The 21137-nt window shown below is 45.8% G+C and overlaps 2 protein-coding genes and 2 non-coding genes across 5 annotated transcripts in view; 1 reads left to right on the top strand and 3 right to left on the bottom strand.

Annotated features, from left to right (window-relative positions):
- Positions 1 to 5: 5 nt before the first annotated feature.
- Tsr1 (TSR1 ribosome maturation factor) lies at positions 6 to 15053 on the bottom strand. The gene is made up of 15 exons (XM_042670884.1): positions 14936 to 15053; positions 14655 to 14758; positions 13686 to 13905; positions 13313 to 13447; positions 11655 to 12079; positions 10762 to 10921; positions 10162 to 10316; positions 9717 to 9913; positions 6388 to 6550; positions 5811 to 5921; positions 4825 to 4957; positions 1322 to 1438; positions 849 to 989; positions 433 to 507; positions 6 to 315 (listed from the first exon to the last, which is right to left on the bottom strand). Exons 1-15 carry the CDS (start codon positions 15030 to 15032, stop codon positions 137 to 139), a joined length of 2412 nt encoding a protein of 803 aa, XP_042526818.1. The 5' UTR covers positions 15033 to 15053; the 3' UTR covers positions 6 to 136.
- LOC122103640 lies at positions 4602 to 4694 on the bottom strand. Its single transcript, XR_006146813.1, has one exon. It is a non-coding gene; the product is annotated as a small nucleolar RNA SNORD91 family (small nucleolar RNA).
- Positions 5605 to 5698, bottom strand: LOC122103641. The gene has a single exon (XR_006146814.1). It is a non-coding gene; the product is annotated as a small nucleolar RNA SNORD91 family (small nucleolar RNA).
- A 1347-nt stretch (positions 15054 to 16400) lies between the features above and the next one.
- Sgsm2 (small G protein signaling modulator 2) overlaps positions 16401 to 21137 on the top strand; it is a 40073-nt gene continuing 35336 nt past the window's right edge. For both annotated transcript variants that reach the window (XM_042670864.1, XM_042670872.1), the window contains exon 1: positions 16401 to 16650. In XM_042670864.1, the coding sequence (XP_042526798.1) occupies positions 16594 to 16650 (57 nt within the window). In that variant the 5' untranslated portion in view covers positions 16401 to 16593. The remainder of the gene's footprint in view (positions 16651 to 21137) is intronic.

The following is a 21137-nucleotide window of genomic DNA, read 5'->3' on the forward strand; positions in this document are numbered from 1 at the left end:
TCCATATGTGATACTTCAGATCAAAATAAATTTTGTAGTGGGGCAGCAGACAAATAGGCCAAAACAGTAGTGACAAACTGCCCAATCACATCCCACTGACTCCTATCAGAGGAATGGTCAGATCCCAGTGAATCCATTATTCTATGTCCACTTCAGGCACTGTTGAAGAAGTCTCACTTTTCACCCAAGATACAGGTTCTGGTACATATGGATCATAAGTCCACTTGGGGAATACCCGTTTATAGAGGTTCATCAATACTGTGTCCTGAGATTTTAGCTTCCCATCAAAACTGCACTTCATGTGACCATGGGTACCTGGAAAGATTATGGCAAATTAGTAAAATTAAAAGTAAAAAATTTAAAATCAGTGTGCACCAATCCCAAGAGTAGCACTGGAGAAATCTATTAGGTCCCCAAATCTCACATTCTTACCTAAAGGTTCCTTGATGTGTCCCCTGCGGCCCCACTTTGTTCTCAGTTCCACTGGTTTAAACCACAGCACATCCTCTTAAGAATGGAAAACATAGAAGACCAAGATGAAACATTTACCCACAAAATGTAAACCCAGGGGCTGGGAAGGTGGCTCAGTGGTAGAGCGCTTGAATTGCATGCCTGAGGCCCTGGGTTCGATTCCTCAGCACCACATAAGCCAAAAAAAAAAAAAAAGAAAAGAAAAGCCGGAAGTGGCGCTATGGCTCAAGTGGTAGAGCGCTAGCCTTGAGCTGAAGAGCTGAGGGACAGCGCCCAGGCCCAGAGTTCAGGCCCCACCACCGGACCAAAAAAAAAAAAATGTAAACCCAACCTTCCCATCACAAACAATCAAATCCCATCCTCCTTCTTCATGTTACCTCTGTTGAAGAACATATAACGCACTACCGCCAGCTTGGTAAAAATTTTGAAAGGATGACCACTTAGAACAACTCTCTTGATGACTATTCTGTCCGGATCCACCGATAACAGATGTCCTGTAGCAATGAGGCTGTGCATTCCTACAGGGGACAGAAAAGAGGCTGTTCAAGAATCTATAGACCACACTCTCCATTTACTAGTTTAATCCACGGGGAAAAAAAGCAATGTACTCTACTATTCCCCCTCCTGAAACTACAGTAAAGACCACTAAATGATATTGCCTCAGCCTGTTCCCCAAACCTACGCTAAACACAGCACCCACTTTGGTAGCTTAGACTCACTGTGAGTCATAGACTGATATATTTTGAAACCATTGCTAACCTTCTACATACCACATGACTCCCGAATCTAAACATAGAAAACAGTGATGATGCTACCAAAAAGCCCATTCACCACTGTGAACTCAACTTACCATTACTTTTCTGCTTGAAAAGCAGCACAGATGCAGGAGGGAAAGTGATTGGTGCATACACTGTCACCACTACAGCTGCATCAGCAGTTAGGAATCTCTGAAATTTATGTTTGTCCGCTGCCAAAAGGGTTAAAGAAAAATCACAAACATTTTGAGAAACCATAAACAATCCAAAGGGGCTATATCACTGCTAACTTCTCCCAAACCGAAGGCCTTGTGCATGGCAGGCAAGTGCTCTTTTCCAACCACAACTTTTAATATTAAAAAAAAAAAAAAAAAAAAACTATCAGCATGTATTATTTGTACAAGGTCAACTGCTAAACCAAAAGCAGCCTCATTTATTTATTTATTCATTTATTTATTTATTGGTCATGAGGCCTGAACTCTGGGTTCTGGGCGCTGTCCCTCAGCTCTTCAGCTCAAGGCTAGTACTCTACCACTTGAGCCACAGCACCACTTCCAGCTTTTTATTCTTATGTGGTGCTAAGGAATCGAACCCAGGGCCTCATGCATGCTAGACAAGCACTCTACCACTAAGCTACCTTTCCAGTCCACTTTTATTTCTTTACTTCACTAATTCTCTTTTTTCCCCCCTGCCTCAGAGTATGTATGGTGGTATATACCTGTAACCCCACCAATTATAAGGTAGAGACAAGACAATTGTGTTTGAGGCCACCCAGGGGCTCATAATGAAAAAAAGTTTTTAAGAAGTTGTCTCAATACAACTGAAAGATGTAACTTTTGTCCTATGAATTGGAGCTTTAACTGTATTTAAGGTTCAAAAAGTTCTCCAAGTAGGGCACTGGTAGTTCACACCTGTAATCCTAACTACTACACGCGAGGCTCAGATTTGAGCCAGTTAGAAGTCATCTTGGGCAGGAACATCTGTGAGACTCTTATCTCCAAGTATCCACCAAAAAATTTGGAAATGGAGCTCTGGCTCAAGTGGTAGATTGCTAGTCTTGAGCATAAAAGCTCAGGGACAGGACCCAGGCTCTGAGTTCAAGCCCTAAGACCAGCACCAAAAGAAAAACAAGTTCTCGGACTGGGAAGGTGGCTCAGTGGTAGAGCCACTTGCCTTGCATGCATGAGGCCCTGGGTTCGATTCCTCAACACCACATAAACAAAAAGAAAAAAGCCAGAAGTGGCGCTGTGGCTCAAGTGGTAGAGCACTAGCCTTGAGCTGAATTGCTAAGGGATAGCGCCCAGACCCAGAGTTCAGGCCCCACGACATGACCCAAAAAAAAAAAAAAAAGAAAAGAAAAACAAGTTCTCCAGAGGATTCTGATGCCCAGTGCCCCACCTCATTTAGAAATCAGTGCTTTGCTGACACCCTCTGCTACAACAACACTTAGTGTTGGGCAGGCACTGACCAGTGCTTCAGCCTAGATATAAAGTATTTTAGACTTTGAAGCCACACAGAGGCTGTTTAGTTCAGCCACTGTAACATAAAAGCAGCCACAGACAATATATACACCTGGAGATTTTAAAAAGTATATATAAATTGGGGCTGGGAAGGTGGCTCAGTGGTAAGAGTGCTTGCCTTGCATGCATGATGCCCTGGGTTCAATTCCTCAGCACCACATAAGCAGAAAAAGCTGGAAGTGGCAATATAGCTCAAATGGTAAGAGTGCTAGCTTTAAGCTGAAGAGCTGAGGGACAACGCCCAGGCCTAGAGTTCAGGCCCCACGACCAAAAACAACAAAAGGTATATATAAATTAGTAGGCAGAAGTGGAGGATTGAAAGACCAGCCTGGGCTATATAGTGAGACACTGTGCTAAGAATAAACAAATGAACAAACAAATGAAAATTAAAATGGCACACTGCATTCCAATGAACTTTGGTTACAAAAAGAACAAGTTGGACAAATCTGAAAACCTAAAAATCACTGGGCAGCATGGCTCATGCCTATAATCCTAGCTACTCAGGAGGCTGAGATCTGAGAATTGTGATTTATTAAAGCCAGACGAGCAGGAAAAGTCTATGATACTCTCATCTCCAATTAACTCCCAGAAAACCAGAAGTGGTACTGTGGCTTAAGTGGTAGAGTGCTCACCATGAGCAGAAGAGCTGAAGGACAGTGCGCAGGCCGAGTTCAAGCCCCATAACCGACAAAAAAATAAATAAAAATTTAAAAATAAAAAAAACCTTTGTCTGCTGAACCTGACCTTAATATACTAAAAGCCAGAGAAAAAGAAAAATATTTAATAAAAAAAAGTCTTTTGGGGGCTGGGAAGGTGCTCAGTGGTAGAGAGGTTGCCTTGCATGCATGAGGCCCTGGGTTCGATTCCCCAGCACCACATAAGCAAAGAGAAAAAAAAAGCAGGAAGTGGCACTGTGGCTCAAGTGGTAGAGCGCTAGCCTTGAGCTGAAGAGCTGAGGGACAACGCCCAGGCCCAGAGTTCAGGACCCACAACTGGACCCAAAAAGCTGAGGGACAGGGCCCAGGCCCAGAGTTCAGGCCCTGCGACCAGACCCCCCCCCCAAAAAGTCTTGGATAGTATGATTGGTGAGAATAATAAAAACTATTCAGACTACCAATAATGCCTTTATGTCTTCTTCCTGACATTGCTGGAAGCTGAATGAGCTATGGTGATGTTCAAAAATGCCAAGTTAAGACAGGCTTGGGTGACTCACACCTGTAATCCTAGCTACTTAGGAGGCTGAGATCTGAGGATCATGGTTCAAAGCCAACCCAGGCAGGAACATCCATAAGACTCTTTTTTTGGGGTCTAGTCGTGGGGCCTGAACTCTGGGCCTGGGCACTGTCCCTCAGCTCTTCAGCTCAAGGCTAGCGCTTGAGCCTTTCCAGCTTTTTTCTTTTTGCTTATGTGGTGCTGAGGAATGGAACCAGGGCCTCATGCATGCAAGGCAAGCACTCTACCACTGAGCCACCTTCCCAGCCCTCCATAAGACTCTTATCTTCAGCTAACCACCAGAAAGATAGAAGTGGCATTGTGGCTCAAGTGGTAAAACACTCGCCTAAAGCTGAAGAGCTGAGGGACAGTGTCCAGGCACAGAATTCAAGGCCCACAGTCAACAAAAAAAAAAAAAAAAAAAACCAAGTTAGAGGATAACCTATCTCATAGTCTATAGGAGTACAATTATTAAATTACTAAATGCAATCTTACCATCTCTTTACTCAGCTGGAGAGCCACAAAAGTCACCACCCTTTTACTCACTGCCACTGTTATGCCAGACACTATGGTTTCCACACTGACATACCCATTTTTGTAAAGCTATCAACTGATTCAAAACTTACTTGGATACAAGTACTCATGACAGAGAAGTCTCAGCACCACACAAGCTGCATCATTAAGATGCCTCAGACAGGTTCAGACATTTTGAATAAAAACATCATTGACTCCTAAGCCAGAGTACTGAAAACACCTCAAACCCAGATACATAAGAGCTGGAACTTTGTATTCTGCCCTCCATCACTCCCAGTCTCCAAAAAGAAAAACAAGATGGAGGAGAACTGAAAGGCTTCCACACTACTGACCTGAAGTATGCTGAGAGAATAAAGGTGAGGCTCGGAAGCGCCTGAATCCACAATGGAAGATCAGTTCCTCTTTGGCTTTCACAGGTTCAGTGTTGCCAGGGCTCCGACTGACCACCATGTTCAATACTGACATCTGAGGACCAAGTAAGAAAAAAAGCTTCTAATCTAGGAATACAACAGCCTAACCTGAAAGAAGGCAAAGCAAACAAACATCAGATTCACTCTAAAACTTACAAGTACTAGTTAATGGTAGAGTGTAGATGATGACACAGAGTAACCCTTTATATCCATCAACAACTGTCATTAGCATGATCAAAGTTCTCATGCACTTGTTAGTTTACCTTCCCATATCTAACATAAAAGAGCTCAACTTCTGTCACAGTGCCTTTCTATTCATCTACACATTATGGCCTTCAAATCCTATTTATTCAAGCCTCTTCCTCAACTCTTACACCACCAACCAAAGGTCAGAGCAGTTGTCTCTACCCTAATGTGCACAATAAGTCATATAGACAAGAGGTCTAAACCATAGTATACCTTATATTTTTACTGCTGTTTGTTGTTGTTGTTGTTGTTGGGTTTGGGCACTGTCCCTCAACTCTTCAGCTCAAGGTTAGCACTCTACCACTTGAGTCACAGCACCACTTCTGATTTTTTCTGCTTATGTGGTGCTGAGAAATTGAACCGAGGGCCTCATCATGCATGCAAGGCAAGCACTCTACCACTGACCCACATTCCCAGCCCCTTACTGCTGCTGTTGTTATCTGAAAAACACTCCTATCTTGGAGAAGTCTCAGAACTACACCAAACTGCATCACTGAGATGCTTCAGACAGGTTCAGACATTTTGGGTATAACCATCATTGACTTCTCTGATTCTCTGATTACTAAATTACAAAGCCATAATCTTCATATCCCAATTAGCAAAACATCATGAACAGGTTGGAAAATTTTTTGTGATGCTACTTCCCACAGATACTAATTTACCTTCTGTTCATGAGGGAGCAAAGAAAATGCAATCAAGGGTGCTCCTTGTTTGAAGTATTCAACTACTGAGACAGGGACTTCAGAGACATGAAGTGTGACATACCAGCCGACCTGCCAGCAGGAAACAGAGATCACAGGATTACTCTTAAAGTCTCAATAATGACAGAACTTTTCTCCAAATTGTTAATCTCTCAGACTACATAAAACTAACCTTCCCCCTGAAAGATTCCCTCTAACAGATGCTTCAATTACTCAGATACAAGTCTCTCGGTTAATACAGCTGATTTAGCTGCAGGCAAGCACAAAACTAAATTAGATACTCATTCTCATGCCAAGAGAAGTAAAAAAAAAAAAAAAAAAAAAAAAGAAATAATAAACCGTTAGGGGTTGAAGCTGTGGCTCAGGTGTTAGGGTTCCACCAAAGCAGCAAATACAGAATTCAAGTCTTGGTCTTGGACCACCCCCACCCCAACCACCTGCCCCCCCCCCAAAAAAAAAGAGCAAGAGAAAGTAAAAGTGGTAGTATGATCGCAAACACTCACAACTTATAGGACACACAGGAAAGCAGATAAGATACCTCAGCTCCTTCAGCTTCTTTTTCCTCAATCTCTTTAAAGATACGTTTCCTAGTATTAATAAAGTTCTGAAACTGAAAGATCCGAGCATAGTCTTGAGGGAGGTTTTCCTTAGGATCCCATGGAGATGTCCGGAAACTCTTGAGGCCTCTATATTTCTGAAAGCTAGAATAGAAATTTCAAATATATGTAAGAGATTTATATGTGCTACATAAGATTCACATTAGGTCTAAAACAGCTAAGGAGCCAGACACCAGCGACTCGTGCCTATAATCCTAGGTACACACTAGGCTAAGACCTAGGGGATGGTGGTTCAAAGCCAGTCGGGGCAGAAAAGCCTGTGAGACTCTATCTCCAATAAACCAGCACAATGCCAGACTGAAGACATAAAAAGTGGCAGAAAACCAGCTATGAATAAAAAAGCCAAGTGAAAGGAGATCCTGAATTCAAACCCTGGTACTAGTAAACAAAACAAAAAGAACATCAAAAATGAGTCTGGTGCAAGTAACTCAAGCCTGTAATCCTAACTACTCAGGAGGCTGAGATCTGAGGATCTTTATTTAAAGCCAGACCCAGCAAGAAAGTCTATGAGACACTTTTTTTTTAAATCAGTCCTGGGGCTTGAACTCAGGGCCTGGGCACTGTCCCTGAGCTTCTTTTTGCTCAAGGATAGCACTCTACCACTTGAGCCATAGCACAGCACCACTTCCAGCTTTTTCTGTTTATGTGGTACTGAGGAATCAAACCCAGGGCTTCAAGCATGCTAACCAAGCACTCTACACTAAACCACATTCCCAGCCCCCATGAGACTTTTATCTTCAATTAGCTGTAGTTCAAGTGATAGAGCAAGAAAAGGCTCAGGGACAAAGACAGGCACCAAAAAACCAACCAACCACCAAACAACAACAAAAACACCACCATCTAAGGCTCTAGCTTAAAAAAAAAAACTAAACTAGGGCCAGGCGCGGGTGGCTCATGCCTGTAATCCTAGCTACTCAGGAAGCTAAGATCTGAGGATTGGGGTTCAAAGCCTACCCAGGCAGGAAAATCTATGAGACTCTTATCTCCAATTAACCACCAGAAAACAGGAAGTCGAGCTGTGGCTCAAGTAGTACAGCACTAACCTTGAGCTAAAGAGCTCAGGGACAGCGCTCAAGCCCAGAGTTCAAGCCCCACGATCAACCAAAAACAAAAATTGAGCTAGGCATAGATATGGCTCGGTGGTAAAGGCCCTGGGTTCAGGCCCCAAGGACACTCCCCATTTCCCCCCCAAAAAATCAAAAACAAACACTTGAGTACAATAATATATATTTGTAATCCTAGCATTCACAGTGCTAACAAAAGACAGAATGTACCAGGACAGCCCGAGCTACAGAGCCATAACCTGTCTCAAAACAGGAGCTGGGAAGGTGGCTCAGTGGTAGAGCGCTTGCCTTGCATGCCTGAGGCCCTGGATTCGATTCCTCAGCACCACATAAGCAAAAAAGAAAAAAGCAGGAAGTGGCGCTGTGGCTCAAGTGGTAGAGAGCGCTACCCTTGAGCTGAAGAGCTGAGAGACAGCACTCAGGCCTTGAGCTGAAGAGCTGAGGGACAGCGCTCAGGCCCCACGATCGGACCCAAAAAAAAAAAAAAAATAGGGAAACTCAGGTGCCAGTAGCTCATGCCTATAATCTTAGCTACTCAGAAGGCTAAGACTTGAGGATCAAAGTTCCAAACCAGCCTATTTTATCTCTAATTAATTACCAAAAAAGTGGGGCCAGTGCCTGTGGCTCACGCCTATAATCCTAGCTACTCAAGAGGCTGCGATCTGAGGACTGAGGTTCAAAGCCAGCCCAAGCAGGAAAGTCCGTGAGACTCTCATCTCCAATAAACCACTAGAAAACCGGAAGTGGCCCTGTACCTCAAGTGGTAGAGCACTGGCCTTGAGCTGAAAAGCTGAGGTATAGAGCCAAAGTCCAGAGTTCAAGCCCCACGACCGACCAAAAAAAAAAAAAAAAGCCACAAGTGGAGTAGCCTTGAGCAAAAAAAGCTCAAGAACAGTGCCCAGGCTGACTTCAACCAAAAACAAAACAAAGACCCCAAAGAGGATCAGGCATAGTAGATAATGCCTATAACCCCAGCTACTCAGAAAGTGAGAAACAGAAGAATCCTCATGGGCCAAAGAATCTTCATGGGCCAAATGGCTTAAGGTTAACCCAAGCAAAATCAGTTCCTAAGATCCCATCTCGTCTGTACATCATCACCCTTAACATAAGGTCAGGCACAGATGCAGGTACAACTGTTGTCTGAGGCCAACCAAGGTAAAAACAGGAAACCTTACTTGAAAAATAACTGAAAAAGAAAAAAGGCCAGGAATGTGGTTTAAATGATAGGGCACTTGCCTACCCGAAAGGAAAACAGGAAAGAGATAATGATAAGAAAGAAAAGGGGAAAGGAATTCTAATTGTCATTTCTAAAAAAAAAAAAAAATCTAATCTAGCATAAACAAAATAAACCTTTCCTCTTCACAAAACAGAAAAAAAAATCTAACTCTAGAATTCATACTCTAGAAATAACTTGTAACAAGTATTTCAGAACCAAACCCAAACTTCTTACTGGGGATAAAGTATTTAGAGTGGCATCCTGGTGCCTGACAGGGAATGGCTCTTTAACCAGATAAACTACATCTTTGGCAATAGCCTTAACCACTTAATATCCAACATTACTCACTGGCTTCAGATTCCAATTCAGAACAGACAAGATCATCTTTCATGCCTTTACTTTGTTGTCCTGCCACACGTTTCCCAAACCTACAAACATTATACTTCAACTGAGTATTAGCTTCTGTTGTCATTGCTTCTGCTTGTCATTTCAAGAGGCTAAGATATGAGGATCAAGGTTCAAAGCCACCTGGGCAGACAAATCTGTGAAAATCTTATCTCCAGTTAACCAGGAAAAGGCTGAGAGTGTAGTTGGATGCCAGTGGCTCATGACTGTAATCCTATTCAGGAGGCTGAGATTTGAAGCTACCCAGCGTGAAAGTCCATGAGACTCTTACCGTCAATAAACTATTCAGAAAAAGCCAGCGGTAGAGCTGAGTCTCAAATGGTATAGTACTATCCCTGAGCAAAAGAAGCTCAGAACAGTACCCAGACCCTGAGTTCAAGCTCCAATAATTGAGTAATCATATAATACTAGTCTTTACCACAGATCATATATTAATTTCCCTTTCTGACACAGAATATTAACCCTTCAGGAGCAAACACAACATCTTTCTCTCTATTATAACATGGTTCTGAGCCATAGTTTTTAAATAAAAACTTATTATTTCACTTGAGAATTATGGACGAACCGCACTCTGGCAGCCACATCACGGGGGGTATCCATTTCATCAGGAAACATCTCTTCTAATCTTTCTTGTTTATATTTCTCCAGCATTTTTTCCTCAGCCTCTTCATCCACTTTCTCATCATACAGATCATCACGCACAGACTCCCCTGTTGTCAGCGTTTCACATTCCTCCTCATCTTCCTCTTCAGCACTCTCAACCTATAAAAGGACTGCAGTTATCTCACAAGAAATCCATCCACCTCTACCCCAAAGCCAGGAAGCTAATTTCCCTGGACACCTAACTAACCAATAATCTTCATCTCTATTCTAACAGTGATTAAGTCATTAAAAAAAATCTCATTCTTTGTGATCAGTCATTACTAAGAAAATGACAGCAATGTCAAGACTGCACACCACCTAGTACTGAGCACTGTGTATATAAGTGGTCTAATGATCCAATTCCTTACCTGAGAGTCTTCTTCCATAAAATCCTCATGTTCCATGTCATACTCATCTCCTTCCCCATCACTTCCATCACCTTCATCCAAAATCCATTCAGCTTGGTAACTGGATGTTCCTTTGGGAACCTTCTTTACCACCTTAGAACTTTGCTTCACAGAATCTGTAAAAGCCAAAACAAGTTATAAACCTCCCAACAAATTATGGACCTCCTTTGCCCTGGGTCTTCTTAACTCCAGAAGATGCTGGACACTTCTGTCAACATGTGTACACATTAGTAGACAGGTAAGTAGAGCAGACTTTCAAATTTAACTCAACTGCCTCACAATTAGCAATACCTACACAGCTAAGTTGTTTCAGTACATCTACAGTTGTTTATCTGTTCATTATAAAATAATGCAATGTCAAGAAATGGAACAAAGTTGCATCCACTGTTTGCTTAGTGCAATCTACAGCATTTGGGGATACGGGAAATGACGGAACTTCAATGTTATTCTCATCCTATTCTACCCTACATAGGGTGTGAGCAGCTACCCTATAAGCAACTAGACAAAAATCCACAATTCCAGGTCAGATAAATAACAAAGAAGTCTGTTACTACTACCAACCATCTGCCTCATTCAGTTCCTCCTCAGTGGGCCAGGTCTGCTCCCCTTCCATTGGATCTGGGATGACCTCTGCTTGCAAAGATTCCTGTTTATTGGGGTCTGCCTTCATTAGGATCTTAAGATCTTCTTCCATATTAACCACAGCATCTACAGCACAAATCTGAAAAACAAAAGCAGGTCTAGCCAGTCAAACATTAACCAAAAGTATACTTAAACACAGCAAGCAGTAAGATTCAGAAACCTATCAGTCCTTATGCAGACAAATCAAAACATAACCAAGGGTATTTTCAAATGGCTGTTTCCATGTCAAATGGCATCTTAACTCTACACTTCTGCTCAGCTCTTGAGGCCTTTCATAATCTTATCCATACTGTACCTAGTTCTCATTCCTATCAAGCTGTTGTCTCCATTCTTTCACCTCCGTTTTACCTTAAGCCACACTCATCCTACTCCACATTTAGCTGATTTTCCTTCTGCTTTGCCTGTCTATTTCCTCAACTTCTACAGTAGGTCCATATGATAACCTAACTTCAACCTTTACTTCACTGGCATTTGCCCTTTTTTTCTAATCCAACTAAGTTCTTTGAGGAGTGATCACATACTGGGTCCCCTTCTATAAACTCAGTCAACTGTGTGCAGGACAGCTAGAAAGTAATATATATATAATTGATCAACATACTAAAAAGTAATATATATAATAGACCAACATACTTGTGGACTATCTTTTCTGGATTTAAATTTCCATCATGTGCCAACTTGCACAAAAATCCATAATACAGGTTGAGTGGTAAAATGGTTGTCTAGCATTCATGAGGTCCTAGGTTTGATCTTCAGCATTGACAGGGGGGCAGGGGAACAAAAAGAAAAACAAAATACAAAAGCATCAATCTCACCTCCATTGCCATGCTTGAGTCCTTCTGGGACTTATTCACTCTAGTATTTAAGGGGAAAGGATCCATGGGAGCATCTATCTGTTTCATTTGGAAGTCTCCATATCCAACAATATGCAGCAAGCTATTTACATTCAGAGTCCTCCCACGAACATAACCCGAGATTTTCAAGGTGCCCACAGAGTTATTCTCTTCACTAGGCACAAAATCAGCAGCATGGGCAAACAGGTAGGCCCTCCGATCTCGAAAAGCAAGATGCCGTTGCTTTTGGTTAGCCAACTGTCTAAGCAGCATGCTTGCCTCCTGTTGGGTGTCTAACAAGAGTAGTTTGTCATCAGGAAAGCGCTTCTCCACTACTTTATTTAACTTCTTTTTGGCATCTATTTGTTTCTTCAGTGGGAGGCCAGAAACCCCCTGGACAGCTAGTGCTGAAAGCAAAAGAGAGGGCTTTGTAACTTACTGCTTACATGAAAATCCTCTTGCAATTCAAATAAGCCAACAGGTATGTGATCCCAGAGATCACTGAGAAAGTCAACCCTTGGCCACCCTAAAGAAATGTCACAATGCCGGGTGCCGGTGGCTCATGCCTGTAATTCTAGCTACTCAGGAGGCTGAGACCCAAGGATCAAAGCCAGCCCGGGCAGGAAAGACTGTGAGACTCCTATCTCCAATAAACCACTAGAAAACTGGAAGTGGTGCTGTAGCTCAAGTGGTAGAGCGCTTGCCTTGAGCTGAAGAGTGCAGGGACAGCACCCAAACCCAGAGTTCAAGCCCCACCATCAAAAAAAAAAAAAAAAAAGAAAGAAAGAAATGGCACAATGATGCTGGCATTGGTGGCTCATGACTATAATTCTAGCTACTCAGAAGACTAAGATCTGAGGATAGCACTTCAAAGCCAGCCCAGGCAGAAAGTGACTCCTGTGATAGAGCACTAGCCTTGAGCAAAAAAGCCCTGGACCTGAGTTCAAGTCCCAGGACTCACACGCATGCAGGCACACACACACATACACATAAGAAAGAAGGGGGCTGGGAATGTGGCTCAGTGGTAGAGCGCATGCCTTGCATGCTGGAGGCCCTGGGTTCAATTCCTCAGCACCACATAAGCAAAAAGAAAAAAGCAGAAAGTGGCGCTGTGGCTCAAGTGGTAGAGCACTAGCCTTGAGCTGAAGAGCTGAGGGACAGCGCCCAGGCCCAGAGTTCAGGCCCCATGACCAGACCCCCCAAAAAAAAGAAGAAAGAAGGCTGGGAAGATAGCTCAGTGGTAGAGTGCTTGCCTTGCATGCCTCAGCACCACATAAGCAAAAAAAGCCAGAAGAGGCGCTGTGGCTCAAGTGGTAGAGCACTAGACTTGAGCTGAAGAGCTGAGGGACAGTGCCCAGGCCCAGAGTTAAGCCCCACTACTGACCAAAAAAAAAGAAATGTCACAACAAAACTTCACATTCTTCTTCCTCTTGGCAAATGTCAGCTCAGAAATAAAATAGGACCTTAACTGACAATTCATAAGTGATCAAATTTAATGTCTGCATATACATTCTACCAGCAATATAATCCATCATATATATTCCTGAATCAAATGCCAAGCTAAGTGCTTGAACAGCTATAGGTACACAATGAACAATTATTTACTTTTTTCCTAGCCTCCAATATGCCAACTCACTTACTGTAGGTGGGAAGGCCCTGAGCAAAGAGGCAGGAAAGGCAGTAATCTCCAGTGCTGTCCCAAGCTTCTAGTGGATCAAGGAGAAACAGGATGGTATCAGCCACTTTAGCCAGGTCTAACACAGTGTGCAGATCCCCTGGAGATAGAAGACACAGAAAAGGTACAGAACATTATTCTCAGCAAATATTACCTAGCCCTCTGAAGGCTGTGATAAAAGGGCCACCAGTTCAAGGTCAGCAGAGTGACAACTTGCCTACCATGGGCAAGACCCTGCGTTTGATTATAAGCACCACCTAAGTTTAAAAAAAAAAAAAAAAAAAAGGAAAGAAATTTAAGCTATTTATATTTAACAGGAGAATATTATATGCTCTAACCTGGCTTTGCAAATGTGAAAAACCACCGATGTTTCAATTGTGGGCACAGTAGCATAAAGCTGTGAGTGTTTCCACATTCATTGAAGCATACTGTTCCCAAGTCTCCATCCTGAAGCAGTCCCAAGACCTCAGGCAGGGAAATCCTGTTGTGCAGAGGCACCACCAGCACCTGATGGGGAGGCCCATCCTTGCTGCCCAAATGTCTCTTCTCTGCCAGAACCTGAGAAAAGAAATAGTCAGAAAACTATGCTCCAGTATTACATTTCCAACAGTATGGCCAGCGGCAGCCTGGTACCAGCCTCCTTGCCACAGGCCCCCAAGTATGGGGGAAAGCCTGCAGGTCATCTCAGACTCTAACAGAATCTACACCAAGGCTGGGAATGTGGCTTGGTGGTAGGAGTGCCTATCTAACATGCTGAAGCACTCAGTTCAATATCTCAGTACCACATAAACAGAGAAAGCAAGAAGTGGCACTGTGGCTCAAGTGGTAGAGTGCTAGCCTTGAGCACAAGAAGCTCAGGGACAATGTCCAGGCCTTTAGTTCAAGCCCCAGGACTGGCAGAAAAAAAAAAAAAAAAAAAGAATGCAAACCAGAGCTGGGCACCGAGCATGCCTATAATCCTAGCTACTCAGGAGGCTGAGATCTAAGGATGGCAGTTAGAAGCCAGCCCGGGCTGAAAAGTTCCCATGAGCCAATTTACCACTCAAAAAAACGGGAAATGGAGCCATGGCTAAAAGTAGTAGAGAGCTAGCCTAGGGCTAAAGAGCTCAGGGAAAGCACCCAGGCCCTGAGTTCAAGCCCCACAACCGACCAAAAAAAAAAAAAAATCTAGACCAGTAAGTAGTGTAGGCCCAACTTGTGCATTTTCCATCTCCGGCCCGTCCCAGAGTCCCATCTTCTAGTTCATACCATCATCCTTGTATAATGGTAGTAAATCCGCAGCATGTCCCCAACCCAATTCTCCTTACCGCCTCCTTCTTCTGCTTTCGGAGTTGGCTGGCGCGATGTCTCTGGTCTATTCTGCTCAGCTCTTTTTTCACCTTCTTGCACAGGATTTTCATTTCTAGGCGGCCTGGAGAGGAGACCAGATGGGGCTGTTGTGTCTGGATCGGAAGATAAACAGAGGCCCCCTCTCTAAGCCCACCGCCCCACGGGCCTTTGCCCAGTCCCAGGCCTGACTATAGCAGTGCAGACGCAAGGAAAAGCGGTTACCAGTTAAACGGTCCTTCTACCTGCCCTGTCTCCTCACCTTTGCCATCTCGCTGTGCCGACCCTCGACCCCGATGCCGCCCGCCTTTATGAGGCTTATTCTGCTGTTTTAGCGGGCCGGAGCGGTGAGCCGCCATGCCGCCGTCCGCGTGCTCCAAGCCCGCACTACTTCCGGGCCGCGCGGAGTGTTTCCGGCCCCTCCCTCTAGAGGGCCCCTTCCGGGGGCGGGGCTTCCACGCGTTGTGCTGAGGGCTTTTCAACCCATCTGTCAGTCTCAGTGGAACCGCGGTGGGAACTTTTCAGACGTTGCACTCTGCGGCTGACGACTTTAAAACTCCCCTTGTAGCCGGGCACGGGTGGCTCACGCCTGTAATCCTAGCGACCCAGGAGGCTGAGATCTGAGGATCGTGGTTCCAAGCCAGCCCGGGCAGGAAAATCCGTGAGACTCATCTCCACCAAAAAGCCAGAAGTGGAGCTGTGGCTCAAGTGATGGAGCACAAAAGCTCAGGGACATTGCCCAAGTCTTGGGTTCAAGCCCCAGGACTGGCACCGAAAAGAAAAAGACAAAAGGAGCCGATATACTGCCAACTCCGGCTCTTATTCCAGAAGGGCGGTTTTGTGTCCACTTCTCTTCTTTTTTCTTCCTCTCTCTCTCTCTCTTTCCTCCTTCCTCTCTCTCTTTCTTTTTGCACTATTACATGGCAGCACGTAGTAAGATGTTGAATGGAAGGCTACTTGTGCACGAGACGCCTAAGCCCCTCTCACGTAAGATTCGGGCGCGCCGCTCTATATTGACAACAAAAGGCGTTCTTTACTGCTGAGCAGCCTTTTCCTTTCCCAAAACACCCTTTACATTCGAGGGCAAGTCGCAGGGAAGGCGCTTCACTCGCCTCATTAGCTCCATACAAGTTCCCGCCGGTCCGTTTACAATCGGCACCTCATTTCTCACAAAGCGGTTACCAGGACCAGACAGGATGTGGAGAGCCCTGCGAAGGGTGTGGGTGTGTTGGGGGGTGGGCGGGGAGGGGGGCCATGACCCTCCTGCCTTCTGGCTCCTCTTCTCCAAAACCAGCAGCTGCCTTCCCACTCAACTTCCAACAAGCTTTGCAACTGAGCAACCGCTGACCGTGGGACTCGGAGGCGACCTGGGACCGGGAGACAACGCTAGCGTCCCCCGTGGGCAGATTCGAGCCTTAGTGCCGGACCCGGTCCTCCCAGCTCCGCGGGTGGAAATTGGGGAGGCATCTATCAGAATTGAGGCTCAGCCTCAGGGTCCAAAGTCTGGCTGGACCGTGCAGTGCGGGACTGGCTACCGGCGCTCACAATGCGAGTTTGCGCCCTCCCGGAGGGAGCAGGCGCGTTGCCATGACAGCGGCCCCCGGGCCCGCCGCCCCCAGGCGCGCGCAGCCTCCCCGCGCCCCGACCCCCGCCCCTTCGCTGTGCGCACCCCCCGCCCCGCCCCTCCCGACTGTGGGAAGGGGCCGGGCCTGCCGCCTGACGTCGGTGCGGGGCTCGGAAGATGGCTGCGGAGCCGAGCACCCGGCAGTGGCTGCGGCGGCGGCGGCGGCAGGCGGGGAGGGCGGCGGGAGGGGGCTCCGCCTTGCGCGTGGGGCGCTGAGCTGAAAGGCTCGGAGGTGGCGAGGGCGAGCGGGGGACTCAGGGGGCATTCGGTGCCGCCTCTCCGCCACCGTCCGCACCATGGGCAGCGCAGAGGACGCAGCCAAAGAGAAACTGCTGTGGAACGTAAAAAAGGAGGTAAAGTCGGGGTGCGGACCCCAGCGCCTGGGGGGGGGGACGGCTCGCGCCACGCCCGCGCGGCCCGGGGACCCGGAGGTCCGCACCCACCTTCGGGCTGCGGGCACCTGACGGCCAGGCCTGGGCCGGGCGGGGGCGGGGTCCCGGGGACAGGTGGCACCCCAGGGCTTGTTTGCTTCGCGCTCCCGCAGCTCCCCGCCCTGTGACGGCAGCAGTCCCGGGAGACCGAGGTCGCGGGAGGGGTGGCGGCGGTTTCTGAAGAGCCGGAGCTTTGCCCATTCATTCCCGGTGCCATCGAGGGAGAGGGCGGGCCCCCGCGGGCATCCTGTGCGGGTGATGGGGTGGGAGGGGTGCTTGGATCCCGCTGAGGGCGTCCGACCACCCCCCTTCGCTATCCCTGAGTCGTGGCTGCCTGATTTGCTGCACTCTCTCTCTTCTCCCTCCACGCCCACCTCTTTACCCAGGAACCGGGGGTTTAAGAATGGTGTTTTTAGACTCGATTTTTTTTTTTCCTCCGCTTTTGAGGGAAGCCCTCACGTCAGAAAGAAGAGTCCTCCTCCGTACTAACTCCCTTACCTTGACCCTGCTCAAAAGCCCATTTTCATTTCAGTGTGTGTGGGGGGGGGGGGTGGTGGACGACACGTATGAATGACTCACCAGCCTGTGAGAGAGCTCAAGCCTGCAGAGTAGATGAAATGAATGAGGCCTCCTTTCCCCCACTGCTTTGGTGGCTAGATCTGCCAGATGTGTGAACTCCATGAGGGCAGGGAACCTGTCCGCTTTGTTCACTATGCTCTAGCCAGTACCTGGCACACTTACAGGCACACAGTGACTATATGTAAATAAGCCTGCTGATCTTGGAAACTGAGAACTGGTAGAATAGAACTTTGGAATAGCCTGAATCTACTTCTGTGTGACCTTAAGTAAGTTACTTAACCTCTCTGAGCCTGGATTTCTTCACACACACCCCCTTTAAATATGCTATTTTTTTCGGGGGGGGGGGTGTCCGGTCATGGGGCCTGAACTCTGGGCCTGGGCACTGTCCCTCAGCTCTTCAGCTAAAGGCTAGTGCTCTACCACTTGAGCCACCGCGCCACTTCCGACTTTTTTCTTTTTTTTGGTTATGTGGTGCTGAGGAATCAAACCAAGGGCCTCATGCATGCAAGGCAAGCGCTCTACTACTGAGCCACCTTCCCAGCCCCCATACCCCCTTTAAATAGGGATAATGCTATCTCATTTATTTAAAAATTACCATATTGGTTCTCTTACATCTTAGAGTTTCAGGTGGGGCAAGACTCTGGGTTCTCATAAAATCCTGGAAAACTCTTCATAGTTCATTACTGTGGGTTAGCTACTATGCCCTATTAGTTACCTTTCCTTTCCTTGGCATTAGCCCTCTCCTTCCCATCTTGTGTGAGAAGCTTTATTGTGCTTTTGTTGTGAAGTGGCCACATGAGGGTTTCCTAAGCTAGGGGTCTATCAAATCAGCATTAAGCCTCAGCCCCGATCTCCCCAAATTAGTAGAGTGTTGCCTAGCATGCATGAGGCCCAGGTTCAATTCAGTCCCAACCTCTGGGAGGAAAAGAGAAAGAAAAGAAAAAAAAATAGTCACTGATTATCTCCAGAAAGAAAGTAGTCTAGTGACAGAGACTTCCAAGAAGAGTATGAACAAAAGCAGGAAGGGAGTCATACCCAAACATTTAAGACAAATGTGATTAAACATTTGCTGCAATTAGTGCAATCCAAATTTGAGGGTTGATTAGGCATACTAGGAAAGATTTTTCAGAAAACAATGATTTTTTTCTCCAATACTTAGAAGACAATATTAGTCCAACAATGATTCTTAAAAAACAAAAACAAAAAAAAACACAAAAAGCTCGGGCTGGGAATGTGGTTTAGTGGTAGAGTGCTTGCCTAGCATGCATGAAGCCCCGGATTCTATTCCTCAGTAATACATACACCGAAAAAGCTGGAAGTGGTGCTGTGGCTCAAGTGGTTAGAGTGCTAGCCTTGAGCAGAAAGAAGCTCAGGGACAGTGCCCAGGCCCTGAGTCCAAGCCCCAGGACTGGCAAAAAAAAAAAAAAAAAGATGGGAAGGGATGGGAAGGGGAAACAAAGCAGGAGGCAACAATGCTTGATAAGAAATGTACTCATGGGGCTGAGAAGGTGGCTCAGTGGTAGAGCACTTGCCTTGCATGCATGAGGCCCTGGGTTCGGCTGAAGAGCTGAAGGACAGCGCTCAGGCCCAGAGTTCAAGCTCCATGATGGACAAAAAAAAAAAAAGAAAGAAATACACTCATTACCTTGCCCATGTAATTGTAACCCCTCTGTATGGTATTTTCACAATACATTAAAAAAAAAAAAAAAGCCAGAGTAGTTTTGTGAATACAAGTGGTAGAGTGCTAGCTAGCTTTGAACAAAAAAAGCCCAGGGACAGAGTGCAAACCCTGAGTTCAAGCCACAGGACTGGCATAAAAGGAAAAAAGAGAGACTCTTCAATTAAAAAACCCAAACTGGGGGGCTGGGAAGGTGGCTCAGTGGTAGAGCGCTTGCCTTGCATGCCTGAGGCCCTGGGTTCGATTCCCTAGCACCACATAAGCAAAAAGGAAAAAAGCCGGAAGTGGCGCTGTGGCTCAAGTGGTAGAGCGCTAGCCTTGAGCTGAAGAGCTGAGGGACAGAGCCCAGGCCCAGAGTTCAGGCCCACCACTGGACTCCAAAAAAAAAAAAAAAAAAACTGGGGGCTGGGAATGTGGCTCAGTGGTAGAGTGCTCACCTGCGCCCAGGTTCAGAGTTCGATCCCCAGGACCGACCAAAAAAAAAAAAAAAAACCCTAACTAGAAATGTGGCTCAAGTGATAGAGCACCACTGTGAGCAGAAAAAGTCAAAGGAGAATAAGGTCCTGAATCTGAGCCCCAGCACCAATAAGTGCCCATGCTCGTGCATGTATGCGTGATCTTCCCCCCCACAACCTGAAGCATGTCCAGAATATGGCACAACTGTATAATGTGTCTTCATTATAGATCTACCTGCTTTCAGTTTCATGTATTTCCCCCTTCAGTGCTTGGTTTACAGAAAAAATATATATATAATATACATATATATATATATCCAACCCAACCACCAGTGACTCAAACCTGTAATCCTAGCTATTCAGGAGGCTGAGATCTTAGAATTATGATTCAAAGCTAGCTCCAACAGGAAAGTCCATGAGACTCTTATCTCCAATTAATGACCAAAAAGCCAGAAGTGGAGCTGTGGCTCAGGTGGTAAAGCGCTAGCCATGAGCACAAAAGCTCAGGGACAGTGGTCCAGGCCTTGAGTTCAAGCCCCAGGTTCAGAACAGAAATGCAAAGAAAAAAACATATCCTTTCTCTCTACAAGAAGAGACAACCAGCCGGGCGCTGGTGGCTCACGCCTGTAATTCTAGCTACTCAGGAGGCTGAGATCTGAGGATCACGGTTCAAAGCCAGCCCGGGCAGGAGAGACCGTGAGACTCCTATCTCCAATAAAAACCACCAGAAAACCGGAAGTGGCGCTGTAGCTCAAGTGGTAGAGCGCTCGCCTTGAGCTGAAGAGCTGAGGGACAGCGCCCAGGCCCAGAGTTCAAGCCCCACGACCGACCCAAAAAAAAAAAAAAGTAGAGACAACCAGTATCAATTTAGGTATGGCCATCCTTTTTCACAGAGACCCGCAGTATCTTTTTAGGAGTAGCTATAGAGCCTTCTAACCCAAAAATAGGTGCTACCAAGCACTTCAGATGCCTATGGATGTTTAGTTGTGGTATTATGTTCTGCTGATAAATATAAACACCCTTTGGGAAGTCATCTAGGAAGCTTTTAACAGTTTAGAGTACAGGAATTAATCTTAACTCAGCCTTATTTACCTAACCACCAAGGAAGAGCAGTTCCATCAGGGAGGAAGTGAAGAGCTTCTGGGCCCTTCTTCCTTTCCTTTTCCTTCCCTTTCCATCCCTTCCCCTTTCTGAAAGCTTTGGACTCTTACCACTCTCCAAACAGTATAGTGCTAACTGAGGGCAGCATCAGAACACTGTACAACTGACTGTCCGAAGAATGGTAAGACCAATTCTGCCTCCTGTAAGCTGGAGTTAAGGAAATCTATCTTCTCATCTCCAGTGCTAGCATCTGTCTTCTACCCATTCCCCTAGGTCTCGATTGTGCTTGCCTAAAATGTTGGGAGCAGCTAGAGCTTTATAAACACCAATGGGAGTGTAAATTATTACAATCACTTTGGAGAGCATTTTGGCAAAGTCTAACAAAGCAGATTATATACATCAGAAATTCCTTGCTTAGAAATATAAATTTTAAAAAGCCAGCACATATGTTCAGCAAAATATGTGTCCAGAATGTTCATAGCAAGACTATTCATAAAAACCCCAAAGTGGAAACTACCCAAATGCCAGTCAATTATGTGTTCACACAATCTGGAATGAACCATCTACAACTATACACAACATCTATATCTATCTAC

Source organism: Dipodomys spectabilis, unplaced genomic scaffold (assembly GCF_019054845.1).
Source record: "Dipodomys spectabilis isolate Male_0828 unplaced genomic scaffold, ASM1905484v1 ptg000018l, whole genome shotgun sequence".
Classification (NCBI taxonomy): Eukaryota; Metazoa; Chordata; class Mammalia; order Rodentia; family Heteromyidae; genus Dipodomys; species Dipodomys spectabilis.

Bases quoted from the DNA above. Each gene is read 5' to 3' on its own strand.
- Tsr1 (XM_042670884.1), bottom strand. From the start codon at position 15,032: ATGGCGGCTCACCGCTCCGGCCCGCTAAAACAGCAGAATAAGCCTCAT. The intron at 14,759-14,935 runs GTGAGGAGACAG...TCTCCTCTCCAG, and splicing joins GGCACAGCGAGATGGCAAAG to GCCGCCTAGAAATGAAAATC. The intron at 5,922-6,387 runs GTATCTTATCTG...TCCTGCTGGCAG, and splicing joins AAGAAGCTGAAGGAGCTGAG to GTCGGCTGGTATGTCACACT.